Genomic DNA, 13,947 nt, shown 5'->3' on the forward strand with positions numbered 1-13,947 from the left:
CATTTGAAGTAATCAGCGGCTCTTCACATCACTGATGTTATTTGGCCACGTTGAAATGAATCTAGGACTGCCAAAAATATGCCAACACAACCATCGGTGGGCTCTCTTGTTGTTGCTGTTGGCCTGCCCTTGTGTAAGAAGCTTAGAATGGCGTTCTGCTGACGTCCAGTCACTTTGATATGGCCCCGGGATGTTCCACCCTCGACCCACATTCCGGACACGTGTGTGTGGGCGCATGGTCTACATGGGCACAGGACACAGGCATGACTCATCAATGTAGAGGTCTGATTTTGGCCACGTCCACTTTAAGGTCAGCGCTACATGTCCAAAATGGAACATTCCCCTCAAGCCACAAAAGATCCCCTGTTAATGAGCTGAACACTTCGTGCCCACGAAGCCCACAAACGCGTCCGCTGTTACCAGAATATTGGAGGAGAATGGAACACTACAAGCACTGGTTGTTACCTCCTTTCTGACAAATTCAACTACTTCATTGCTATAGCATCCAAAGTATGCGTTTGTGGCACGATGTGGTGCAATGATGTCACGTAATTTGTGCCTCCAGGTTCGGACTACAATTGAGTGATGGTGGTAGGAAATACTTTGACTCCCAAGTATAAGGCGGTAACTCAAACTGGGCTGCGAGAAGTCGATAAACGTGGTTTTGCATTCCTCATTTTTACATCACTCGCCCTTTTTCTTATCCAGCACTTCCATTGTGAACCCTTGGAGGGGCCTTCAACAATGCCACCTGGTTGATGGCAGCCCGAGTAGAAGTGGATTTGCGGTTTTCTTCTAACGTCTTCACTAGTCAGCGTAAGGCAGAGAGATAAACGGATTGGTGGGGAGGGCAATTCTAACTTGAGGCAAAGATTACACCGCTCATGGTCGACGCTGCCAAAGCGAAACTTTACTTTACGATAAAAGCTACCCTTTTTTCCTTTTGAATAAATGACCGTGTGTCTGGAATAAGTTAATTTCGTAGAATTTCCAACAGCGAGTCCAATTTTTGTTCTACGAGAAGCCTGAACTGGCAAAATGGCGTTATGTGAGGGTAAAAGGAAAACTATCTAATAGCCAAAGATACTACTAAACGGTTTTAATTTTGACTCCTGGCGCCCTTCACTTCTTGCAATAGAGGGAGGGAGATGATTGTAGGAAATGTTTGCTTCTTCAAACTCGCGATGGTCCACTTGAACACCCTGTTCATCGAGCCGCATTGCCAATGGACCAAAGCCTAGACTGTACTTTGAAGTAATTCGACTTTAACTCATGAATGCATGTATAAGTCGACTCATGGCTCCTCTCGAGGACTTGAAGCATTTCCGGAGTCACGATTCCGAAATAGGTCGGTCACGCGTCCGTTTACCCCAGTGACCTCTGCACTTGCAGCAGTCGATTGATTGTTTTCATGGGGTCAAAGTTGAAGATGATGGTAGGAACCGCCTGCTCGCTCAAATTCGCCGCAGTCCCTACAAACAGCTTGTTCAGTGAAACCCCTTAACTGGGGTTTGAAATCTGTAGAATACTTTTAAGTAAATCAACTTCAATTCATTGATGCAGATATGAGGAAACTTACGATTCAACCTGGAAACATGAAGCAGTCCTGTGCCTGGGCCACTGTAACCTGCAGTTCACTCCCTGAAAGGCAATAGCACAATGCCACGCTGACTGTGGATTTCGAAAATGAAAGACTTTTCCGCTTTTGGAAGTTCAACGTTGGAATTCCGCTCCAACGTCACTAACTACAAAAGTCCCCATGATCTCTGAAATGAGTCGGTACCTCAATCCATAATTTGACTGTGCTTCTTGCAAGCCAAACATCTTAGTTTTAGATTCCGTAAATGAGTTAGTAGAAGTGCCTTTGTTAATGGTGACCAATTCTCGCGATACTTCGAACATATCGGTATGTGTAGGTAGGGGGGAACCCATTTTCAGCCAAAAGGGGGGGGGGCAAGAGTTCTGGCATTCTGATCTTTCAACCAGCCAATCACGAGTGCCAACTCAGTCTGCGGTCTTGGCCACTTCTCTACCTTCCTTCCTTCCTTCTGTCCTGCTGTCTAGGTGCTATGACAGACATGCCTGCTGTTCGTGTGTTCGCCCTCTACGCCGGTGTAGCCATTGTTATCAACTTTGTCCTACAAATCTTCGCCTTCACGGCCCTCCTCACTCTAGACGCGAGGCGCTTGGAGGTGAGTCTCACCCATCCCCTTGCCTACCCTCTCCCCCTACTTCTACTTAAATGATCTCAGCGGCATCGTTTTCTTGATTCATGAAGTTACTTCCTCCCAATCTTAAGTTGGTCGAATTACTTGGCATGTTCCATTACTTACTGTTGTGTGAAGCAGTGATTCGTGGCAGTTGTGGGAAGTTGCCGCGATTTCGACAATCCTTCTAAATTGAGTCTCCACAAGCGCACTCATTCACGGCAGATGCCTTCCTTCTGTAACCCTCTTGCACAGAGTTCCGCCTTCCTTTCAAATGGGTCCGTCAACCGCGCCACCACAGCGATTACAGTGAATGCGAGTCTGAAGACAGGTAGCGAAAGGTTTGGAGTGGGCATATTTATCCTCATGGAAAGGGACCTCATCCTTCCTCAATAAAAAGTATCAAGAGCATTCCATCGTCCTGCCACCAGGATGGCGTTGGGGCTCCTCTTGAAGCCGTAGCATATGAAAGCCTTGATTTGGCTTTAATACGGTCACATGTGAGTTTATGGTTGGAGTCCCCTACCGCTTTTACATAGTGTGAGTGAGTTATGAGGGAAGCAATTGGAGCTGACTCGAGTCGCTATCCACTTTCTCTCATATGCTAACCCACTATTCATCCCCTCCTGTCCACTTGCCATTTTCTCTTTCCACTTGATTTGCCAACTACCTCTGCCTTACTATCACATTCAGTAGTCGTAGTCATAGTAACGTGCATGGATGCACGTGCCAAGTAGCAACACGTGACCTTGAGGGCAAAAATCGTCCGATTCTTGCGCCAGCCTTGCCACTGCTGACCTTCAACTGCTTACGTGCGTATGCGCTGCTGCGTACTGGATTCGTGCCTATGTTTGTCACGGCAATAGCTTTCTTGCCAGTTAAACTGCGTAGTTGCTATGCACCTTACACTACTTTTTTATTTTCGCATTGCATTGCCTGCCAATGAATGCTGCTAATGGTGGTGAGTCAACTCTCAAGTAGTGTTTGCAACTTGGTCATTGTTAATGTCTTCTTTAAGTTGAAGTCTGACCTGGGAAATTTTGATGTTATTGCGCTAGTTGGATGAGGGAAAGACGGATTGGATGGATGGACGCGCGGGCGGGCGGGCGGGCCGGCGGTTAGATGAATGGATGAGGGAAGAGGCGGATGGATGGGTCGATCGGTAGATGTAGGAATTAAGGGGTGGATAGATGGGTGGGTGGATGGATTGATGTGTGGATGAATAGACGGGTGCATATACGATAAGATTGGTGGGAGAACTGATGGTTGGGCACATGGGCAGGGGTTTGGCTGTAAAAACCAAGACCCGAGGTAACGCCTGCGTCCACTAGTGAGCGTAGTAGTAGTGGTATAGGTAGTAGCGCGTTCCTACATGAATTTTCTCTTCTTCTCATAATCAATTTCGCGGACAGTTCGTTGGTCTTCTCCAGCATGCACTATCCAAATTCATTCGCTAAACCTGGTTACTCCCTACATAACTATGCGGTCAGATGATTTCCTTCCTTTGTCACATTGTCTGCGTTTATCACTCGAGTGTACACATGTCTGCATCAACGAAAACGAAGTAGAAAAGGGACCCAAGTGGATTGATTGACAACTTGCATGGTAGGTTAAAATACGCCTTACTACGTGATGAAATTTGAGCCCGTTGACGCCGTAAACAAAGAAACTACCTTAAGGTTGTGTCTATGCATCTATTTGCATTGTTGTCTTCAGTTAAAGTATTAAGTGCGATTAGTATTCTGCAAAGGTGTCTTCCAAAAGTGTTGGGGCTTTTTGACTTTGGCTGCAAACTGTAGACGTACAATGTCCACGTCTGTCAGGTCCATTGTCTTTGCAGTTTACTGTGGAGGTGTACATCTCATGAAGTGAAGGTGGCTGCGGGACTTTTGTGAAAGAAACAGCAGCACCCTCTCATTCCTTGAGCATTTCAGACAGGTGTGTGCGTGTGTCTCCGTGATCACCGATCGTCTCCCGCTGTTGGCGTGCATGTCTAGCATGGATTTAGGGCCTCGTTTATGAAGTGGTTAGGAAAGCTGTAGGTTGCCAGGAATGTGGCACCCGCGCCATGTCTGGATTGATTGATGGCAGGATTTGTAGGTGCTGAGCCTCCTTTGAAGGCCTAGCAAAGCATGTCTGCGTTGAGAGGGATCTATTAATAGCGTATAGATGGGTTATGGATCGGACCACGCAGCCAATCCGAAACACTAAATGCAGCGACAATACATCAAATCGCTACTACTTATTCGTGCAAGCACCTGTACTAAAGCGAGGTGCTTCATCGTTGGGAAGATTTGCCCTTGGTGTAAAAACATCGCTCTATGTAGCTCCCTTAAGGAGTGTCTTTGCCACCCAATTCAGGGGCCTTTGCTTTTTGCCTGCACACGGCAAAAGTGAAGACTTGCCCTTTCCTAATGCCACATTCAGACGACGTGAGAGGCAACTGAAGGTCAAGTGGGCTAAAGTTTAAGAGGAGGGAGGGGTAATTTGCTGCCCTTAGTTATTCTTATTTTAACACTTCATTGTCTCCCATTTTCCCCTTTTGAAAGCAGTCCTCTTATGGAAGATAAACGCGCTTCTATCATCTTACTACTACCATCTTTCGCCTATCGTAAACAGTAATGTTCTGCTTACCAATTTTTTGATAAATCGAACTGAGTTTGTTTAAAACCAACTTTGTCACACTACTTCCTCCATACTTAAACATATTTTCCATTGTTTACATCTACTGGGCATGTGTTCAGTACAGATTCTTACGAAGGCTTTTATTGGTGCATAAGAGGATGGTTGCATTGTCGAATGGGCTGCAAAATGTCGCAAGGGCTGAATGACTAGCTGAATGGGTGAATGAAGGAATGAATGAATCCACGGGTAAGTGGATGGGCAGTTAGCCAGATGGGTGCATGAGTAGGAGGACTGATGGGTGAAGGAATGGAGATTTGGGTGAATGAATGCTTAGTTGAACAGATTGACGGATGAATGTATGAATGCAGAGATGGATGGAGGAACAAATGGATGAATAGTTGCATTGATAATTAATGGGTGGTTGGTTGAAAGGGCTGGCTAAAGTTGGTGTTGATGGACAGACGAGCAAATGAAAGCAGCTGCATAAATGAATTGAGACGTAGTTGGTCAGTAAAATGAATGAGCTGTCCTCTCTAGTCGAGACCACGACAAAATAAGCCTCTCTGTCTCCTAAGATGTCTGTAATATTAGGCCCCGCTCTTTGAACCACTCGCCAAGCCTACTATAATCCTCAAAGGATTCCAATTGGTGCCATCGTTTCAGGCACCCTTGACCATCCACTTAAGACCTCCTCCAATTCACAGATCCTCTGATCCGATTTTCCAAATCGAGTTATCTTACCTGAGCCTGGAGTGATTGGGCTAAATCGTGTGTCCCAAACAGATTGCCAGAATTTATAACAACAGAGTAGATTTGGAATGTTCCTGATCCGCGAATGATTGAGATTTGTAAGTGGTATTTGAATTGGCCAAGAAGACTAATGATAACTCCTGCTATTATTAGTAGGCCGATCTATCTGCCCTGAGATCCTGGCAACGAGCGTGTTACTCTAGGTTCTGAGTAAATACCTTCACCCTCTAGCTCACCCTGTTGGAATAATAAAGTGGAAAGTGTGTCGTCGAAGTTGGTTTTCATTCAGAACACCGTTTGCCAGACAGTCTAGGGTGTTCACTTTTTCAAATAATATGAACCTCCTGTTACTGTCACCAGCACCAATTTCATTGTTGTTTTTCTCCTCGCCACCCCAGGCCAACCGACTGGACCTCTGCTGTTGTGTGGAGATGGTGATGCCAAGTGAAAGTCTCACGGACGAGGAGGATTCGATGCCGGAGACCGAAAACCTAGGAAAACGGCGCAAAAACAAAAGTGGGTTCGCCTTACTGCATTTAGCGGGGTCCTCTCCTATTGCTATGATTGGAACTGGGCAGCACTTGTAGACATCAGAAGTGCTCAGTGTATAACTGTTGGGGTATTCATGAGGGTGGTACTTAGCCCTAGCAGAATGGACTGCAGGGTTGGATAATGTTTTGCTACCATTCCTGGCTGGCCTTCACGATTACCCTTCTGCGTCGGATTAGATGTGACACTTAGTATTGTTCCAGGCTGGCTGATGATATACAGAAGGTGAGCTTTTCGTGTGTCAAGTACTTTTCCTAGAAAACTTATACTGACGACGAAAACCAGTTCAGTTGGCAGAAACATCCACTCACAACGGATTCCATCTAAAGCACTCCAATGGTCAGAGCTGTAGCGTTGCACAGAAGTGATAACCATGTGCTGAAACCACACCTTTTAACCCAAAGTCAGTAACTGATCCATCTACATGGACACGGATTGTGGAATTGGATGAGTGGGAGAAGTGAGGTGTAAACGACATTGGGCCAGTTCACTTTGCACCACTCTCCTCCCCTTTTCCCTTCTATTCGCCCAACTGTGTGCCACGTTTTGCAATCACCGGACTGATGGAAACAGCCCTGCGCAAAATTGGGATGTATTTCAGTACGGGATGGAACGAATCAGAGGTGAAAGAGCATGATTAGGCACACTAAAAGTGGTTCTGTGCACTTTTTTCACTCCCACCAATTGGCGAATCGCAGATTCGCATGGTATTCCCACTCTCCTGGGATGAAAGTTATTCGAGTTATTACAATGAGGTGTCGTTTCAGTGGAACTCCTCTCGAACTCGCCTTGGTCACAACGTCCTGCTTGTGTTATGCTCAAACGGCGATTGGCGAAAGGGATGCTTTTGCATTTGTTATTCCATTTGCTGAGAATAATCAGTGGTCACTATGCCATTAGGTTTCATTCTTTCTGAATCACCATTCTCAAGTCCTCTTCCACTCTCACAAGCACTCACTGCTTATAAGTTGACTGAAATGCGTAACCGCCTCTATCCCCACTCTTCAACTTATGGCCATGAATTTGTCTCACTAGAGGATTGAATCTATTTTCCTTTCATGCCCGTATATTATACAAATAAGTAGAATAATCAGCTGCATGCATTCCGCCTTTACTGAAATCGAGGCTTGAATCCTCCAGAAGGGAGTTGGTTAGTTGTACAGTAAAACAGCTCCATATGGTTACTGATGGGATCGTTGGTGGTGGCCGACGATCCCTCGAACACTTTAGGTGCCCAAGCTCCTGAAATGCCTGGTGTGGCAGCATCCACGTGGTAGTGGTAACGACCAAGTGGTGAGTCTGTTGTGTTTCACGTAACTGCCAATTTCCTCTCACCGATGTAGGAAAGAGCGACCGACCCTGGCTGTACCGCTTCGTGGCACACGTGCTGGCGCCTTTCATCCTCTCCAAGTGGGTGCGGGCCCTCCTCTTCATCCTCTTCCTGGGTTGGATATGCTTCTGCATTGCCATAATCCCTGGTGGTATTCACATCGGGCTGGACCAGAAGCTGTCCATGTCGTTGGACTCCTACGTGCTGGAGTACTTTGAAGCCACATCCGGCCTGCTGGCGGTGGGACCGCCAGTTTACTTTGTCGTCACTGAGGGCCACAGCTTCGATTCGGTCCATGGACAGAACCAGATCTGCTCGCGACCCGGTTGTGATGAGGATTCACTTGTGAATACACTGAAACAGAGCATTGCCAGCAAGGAGTGAGTGAAAGAAAGTTGTGAATTCTTCAGTGCATTGTTTGAAAGTTGAAACTCCATTGATGATGCAATAAGCGCTCACTGAGTAGCCTTTTTACTGAAATGTCGCTCAACTCATATCAAAATTTATCCCTACGAGGCATAGCCATTTTTGCCCTGACAACACGAACAAAACTGGGTGTTCTGTGTGGGAATGACTAAAAGTTGTCGAGTTCTATTACTTTACTTTAGCGATTGCTAGGGGAACCATGCCTTTGTCCCTTAGTTGAATTAGGCGATGCAATTGAAGAGCAAGATAGCCAAAGGGATCTTTAGATGCCCTTCCGATGTACCTAGGATGTGTGAGACTGGATTTACTTAGGATCTCCCTGACTGAAAGTAAGATACACTGCAGGGTAAGTGGCTATACACTAACGCTTTGGCTGCCATAAGCTCTCGTAGGTGACTAAAATCTTCGCAGTCCAAATTATCATTGTTCGAATAGGACACGTGTGTCAGTACTGTCGTCCTCTTTAAACTAGGAGTATTTCGCTTACTTTGCATTGTTTTAATTTCAACCAAACACTTTACTGCAAAGGATTTGTTGCAGCTAGTTATCAAAAAAACTGACAGAGAAGAGATGTATATTTGACCTCGGGTGATAAAACCGGAGCGTCACATATGTGTGACGCCAGGTGTGTCCTGTTTACAACTTGCTACCTGTCCACTTACGAGACCAACTCAGTTGGGGCTAGAATGACCCAAGTTTCGGTAAACCACCGAACCGCTGAACTGTCTGTTTTGTTCACCGGCATGATGTTGCTCCACCCTGACGGTAAAAATATGCGCACCTTCCGACTGAAATTCGGTTCATTGGATGCAACATGTAAATTCCTTTCGGCGCGAGTACTTTTCGTTGTGTATATTCAATGTCCTGAAACCTGATCTGGAAGAACAAAAATCCATTTGCTCCACCTCCCAGTCTGTGGCGGTCCGTTGCCCGAATAATTTGTCCAAACAAGAAACGAAACATTTAAATAATCCTTCTGTTGTCTGAAATTAGGTGTGTCTGTGTACTCGATGGCTGTACTACTGATAAGTCAACTTCCTTGGGACAGTTTATGTGGTCGACCTTACTTTTCTCTAGCCATCTCCATGTCAGGGTTGCTCGATAAAAGTCGACCAGCGTAGCCCGCTTGTGCTTTTCTTCTAACGCATTGCCTGTTATCCTCCCTCTAACCTCACCTACTTCCCCTTGATTGAATGTGCTTCAAATGGGTGTGACATTCGTACTCATGTGAAAAAAAATCAGAGCACCACATTTGTGTGACGCTGATGGTGAACGTGGCAAGGGGTTGCAGCACTCCAGAGATCTTTAACATGCAGGAACACGAGTTCTCCAAATCCGGTATCTCATCCATCTCGTTTTTGGATTTATCTTTGTTGGCCTAGATACTGCATCTCAAATCCCTTGATGTCCTGGGTGGATGACTACAGGATGTGGAGCACGCACCTTTCCTGCTGCGGAGTCCACAAAACCGAAGGTGGCCTGACCTTCTGTGACTCGGCTCGTGAGCAGAACTGCGATTACTGTCCTACCATCAATGGTGCCCTCTCTGGAAAACCCTTCAATCAACTTCTGCCCAACTTCCTTGCTCGTGTGCCCAGCATCAATTGCCCTTATGGGTGAGTAGACAAATACGGTCTGAAAATGACCAAAACACATGGAAAAGTAGAAACACGTAGAATTTCCCCATTTGGATTGGTGGAATAGAGTTGGCGTTTGATTGGCTGGTTGGTCGCCTGAATTTGATTGGTCATCACGTGTTAATTGAGTGGAATTGATTGTTTGAAACGAGGTAACTGGCCGAGTGGCTGTTAGGGCGCTTTTTTAAATCAACTAGTTCCGTGCTACAGTCATCAGGCTCGAAGTGTAATGCTTTAAAAGTAGCGTTCAGTCCGTGGGTTATGTGTAGAAGTGGAGATAATTAGGGAAACAATGAGACGAGACTGTCGTGAGAGTAGAAGTTTCGGTGGTTGAACTTGGCCTTGAGATGGAAAAAGGGGGTCTAATCGTCTGTCTGAGTTTTCTTATCAGGAATTAACAATAGCACCAGAATTTGACGTGGATTAAGCCTTCCCTTCAAATTGGTGAAGACGAGGAAGCTTCACAGGTGAATGGGTAGAGAGACGCATGCACTGATGCATGAATTTAGAAAGGTTGGTTGAATCGACTCGTGGCCGATAATGAATGGATGGACCGTGGGGTAGAGGGATAGATCTGAGGCAAATGGATGGGTATATGGTTGAACGAAGCAAAAAGGAATGAGTTAGTCTATTTAAGATGGGTGTACGGATGCATGTGAAGAGTGGATGGATGAATTAATTGGCAGGGAGGTGGGTTGGTCCAAGATGGATGTGTAAATTTGGGAGAGAGGGATATGTGGATGGAGATGTGGCTCGCTCATCTGAATTAGCATGCACTTTCTCGTCTTCCAACAGTGGCAAAGCGCAGCATGGTTCTGCAGTGGTTCTCGCTGCATCCCATCCTCACTCCAATTTCACCGCCACTTCCACGCAGCAGTTACGTGTGCTAACCTCCCATTTCGCCGCCCATCACAGCATTCTGCGCACCACAGAAGACTTCATTGAGGCCATCCGAAAGGCCCGTGAAATCTCCGACATCTTTGGACCTCGATGGGCCAATGAGTCGTCGATGGCGATAGAAACCACACCGATGTTCTCTAAACTCACCTCCAAGCCGCGTGGACCACAGCCCAACTCGGTTTTCCCTTATAGGTAGGGACTTGTGACTCTCCATGTTACGCTTTGGGAAATGGATTCACGTTGAGATGTTTAATCGTCTTTGCTCTGCGATAGCGTATTCTACGTGTTCTACGAGCAGTATCTGAACATCATCCACGAGACCATGGTTCAGATGTCCATGGGTCTGAGTGCAGTCTCCGTGATTACTTGGGTAATGCTGGGTCTTGATTTCATCGCCACGCTGAATGTTGTGGTGGGAGTGGCGTCCATTGCGCTCTCAGTGACTGCCATGATGGTGCTATGGGACATCTCACTGAATGCCATCTCACTGGTCAATCTTGTGGTGGTAAGTGTGGCAAGCACCCAAATCTGGCCCTTGCCTATCCTCCTTCGAGCCTTGAATTAGCACCATAGCACGAATGGTCATAGACTTTACTAGTAGTGGTGCATCCTAGCCTGCATCCTAGTCAATCGCCCATCCACAAGCCTTAACGTTGGCGCTGGATACCATGGTGGGCAATGAGACAACACTAACTTTAGTCTTGCCGATGCGAATTTGACCAAGTTGAATTGAACAGGGAGGTGAACTACAACGCCACTATTGTGGAGATAGTAACTTTTATCCAAATGAAGGTTGAATGAAGCTTCCTTCCCTCTCCTCCGCCGGGTGGAGTGAAAATGCCATAAAAAACTGCGGTTGCTTGATTGGTGGGAGTAGGAAAAGTGCACAGAAGCACTTTTGTTGTGCCCAATCGAGTTTTTGCATCTAGGAGTCGCCCCACCCGGCATTTTTATTTGCCCCGATTTTGCACGCGGTTGTTTTCGTCAGTCCAGAGATGGCGAAACGTGGTGGAGAATTGAGCGAATGGAGGGGATGGCGGAGGTGGGTGGTAGGGGGCTGCATCACACGAGATCGTAGCGAGTCAAAGTGAACGTGGAGATGGCACCGCTTGCCTATCTCATGATCCCCTTCAACTCACAGCTTGACTTCCCCACTCTCTTAGCCTGTACTGCCATCTTCCCCTTCCTTTTAGTGCATTGGAATCTCAGTGGAATTTTGCGCGCACATTGTCCGTTCCTTCGCCATCAGCACCAAGGCGACCCGTGTGGAGCGAGCATTGGATGCGCTTTCAGAGATGGGCAGCTCGGTAGGTGTCCTGCATTGGCATGTTGCACAATTTGTGAGTGGGACAGGTTTGCTGTTTCCCATGGCTGTATGTCCACCTATCACGAAGTTACTGGCCAGTTCGTGGTGGAGTTTTTCTTCTTTGAAGCTTCATGGAGTGGAATCATGTTATTCTTGACTTAGGTTAGAGGGTAAGGCCTGACTACACCACTGTTCCGTCTGTGTGCAGGTTCTGCGAGGCATCACACTGACCAAGTTTGGTGGTATCGTGGTGCTGGGCTTCGCCAAGTCGCGTCTATTTCAAGTCTTCTACTTCCGCATGTACCTGTGCATGGTCCTCTTCGGTGCTGTAGTTGGCATCATATTCCTACCCGTTCAACTTAGCTACTTCGGTGAGTTGGAAGTGGCAGCCTTTGTCATCAATTTGCCCTTTAACACCTCGCTAAATTCCATGTTGTTGAGGCATTTGGATGGCCTCCATCATCTGTGCAGGGACCGGTTTTAAAATGCTACTAGTCTGGCAGTGATGAACTTATTACCAACGCGCACAGAGGACAGCAAGACACTGTTGAACAGGAGGTGGCACCTCTGGTACTGTGTGGTGGGTGGGTGGTTGAGGGAGAAAATCGACTGCACGAACTTCAAAATTTGTACTACCCAAGTAGCCGACTAAAATGGTGTTTAAAAGCCCCAAGGCTTCATTCCAAATTTGTTTCCAATGCAGTTGCATGTGCAGCCAGTTATATGAACAGATAAAGAACACTCGTCACATATGGGTGACGGCGCTTGTGGCAGACGTGTTGATGATCCCGTGTGCGTGTTTGTTTCTGTGTTGTGTGCAGGACCACAGCTGAATCGCGCGATGCTGTACAAGCAAAAGCGACCAGTCGCTGGGAGCATAAGGAAGAGCTCCCACCGAGGTCAATACCACACCTAGCCTCCACCACCACTGCTACTGTCGCTGACTCCCTCACCCTATCGACGTCTTCCAAGCCACCGCTTCCATTTCGTGCTCTCGTCGATCTTTCTCCTCCCTCCTCCACGTCTTATCGATCTCCGCTCTTTTAACACCGCTTTCCTTTATTCCTAATGACATAATGCTGTCAAAATATTCTTCCAACGCTAATGACGATGGTGATGCTGGTGTTGCTGCTGCTGCTGAGAAAGCGTTAGTTCCCTACTCTGCCTGCTACATGAAACAATAGACGATGATGTTAGGAAACTTATCTCACCACTCACTGGCAAGCACGCACACCGCACACACTTACATTACTGACTTGTGTTGACTACTCGTGTGTGAGTGCGTTTGTGCGTGTGTATGGAGGTTGTTGGAATTACATGTGAAGCCTAGAAGGACTGGGTCTTTCGTTGTCGCTCCTTCGTGTGGGGTGGAGAGGGGCTGATATCGAAGTGAGTAGTAGTTCGAGGGTGGGTTTACTCGTAGCAGCACCTTCGATCACGGTACGCCAGTGGTAGTGGTGGCGCCAATTTTGCCAGCATTCCACGATATGGCGGCAGTCACTCGTGTGGACTTTCAGTCATTGCGCAGTTGCGTGAGAGGCGGCCTCTCTGTGTCAGGGGTGAACGTAGTCGTTAACGAACACCTTCAAGATCGGAAAGCCAGTCAGTCGCTGCAGGAAGGTTGGGTCGTGATGGAGAATCTTTTGCTGGGATGAGTTCACAGTTGTGCCGTAGTGCCGGTTCTCTCTACCAAAATGTATTCCCTGGGGCCTTCTATGAAATCTAGAGATTCAGTTTGGCCTGAACGATCGTAGCAGCGTTTCAAGGGTCTAGATGAAACCAGAGCTAAGGGGTAAGTGGACGGGTGGTTGGTGGTGGGGGTTAAATTATGATCTCCTGAGGTAAAAGCCATGAGATAGGCCTCTTCCGGCATGAAAAAATTACAAGCTCCAAGATTCCCCCAATTGGCGAACTGAGAAGCGTGCATAAGGAAACAGGGACATACTCGACACACTCAAGACTCCTGCCTGCGTCTGCAGTGAATTTGGGTATCAAGCGGTGTCTTCAAAAAAAAAGAAGAAAAGGTGAGGACAATTTCAAAGACTCATTCTTTTATTTCGCATCAAGCAATCAAAATAAACTCAAACATCTTGTCAAAAACAAGAAAATCAATTTGTACAAAATATTACCACTGAGTCTATTTAGAAAAGAGCCCTCTTTAACCCCTCAAGGTCGTGTTTTGCTACTCCTATCCCTCGTTCAAAGATGTCGCCAGTG

The 13,947-nt window shown here is 46.9% G+C and overlaps 1 protein-coding gene across 1 annotated transcript in view; it reads left to right on the plus strand. All coding sequences in view use genetic code 11, as the record gives it.

Moving 5' to 3' along the window:
* The window catches only part of EGR_09563 (Niemann-Pick C1 protein), a gene marked incomplete at both ends in the record, with an annotated part of 35,910 nt that extends 23,133 nt beyond the window's left edge, over nucleotides 1-12,777 (plus strand). The window contains 13 exons of the mRNA XM_024498812.1: nucleotides 2,065-2,192; nucleotides 2,463-2,555; nucleotides 2,639-2,707; nucleotides 3,266-3,361; nucleotides 5,981-6,098; nucleotides 7,475-7,841; nucleotides 9,270-9,503; nucleotides 10,320-10,616; nucleotides 10,698-10,929; nucleotides 11,618-11,731; nucleotides 11,939-12,124; nucleotides 12,226-12,314; nucleotides 12,552-12,777. Of these exons, the coding sequence (XP_024346780.1) occupies nucleotides 2,065-2,192; nucleotides 2,463-2,555; nucleotides 2,639-2,707; nucleotides 3,266-3,361; nucleotides 5,981-6,098; nucleotides 7,475-7,841; nucleotides 9,270-9,503; nucleotides 10,320-10,616; nucleotides 10,698-10,929; nucleotides 11,618-11,731; nucleotides 11,939-12,124; nucleotides 12,226-12,314; nucleotides 12,552-12,777 (2,249 nt within the window). The remainder of the gene's footprint in view (nucleotides 1-2,064; nucleotides 2,193-2,462; nucleotides 2,556-2,638; nucleotides 2,708-3,265; nucleotides 3,362-5,980; nucleotides 6,099-7,474; nucleotides 7,842-9,269; nucleotides 9,504-10,319; nucleotides 10,617-10,697; nucleotides 10,930-11,617; nucleotides 11,732-11,938; nucleotides 12,125-12,225; nucleotides 12,315-12,551) is intronic.
* Nucleotides 12,778-13,947: the final 1,170 nt, after the last annotated feature.

This window comes from Echinococcus granulosus (genome assembly GCF_000524195.1).
Source record: "Echinococcus granulosus chromosome Unknown EG_S00153, whole genome shotgun sequence".
NCBI classification, from domain to species: Eukaryota; Metazoa; Platyhelminthes; class Cestoda; order Cyclophyllidea; family Taeniidae; genus Echinococcus; species Echinococcus granulosus.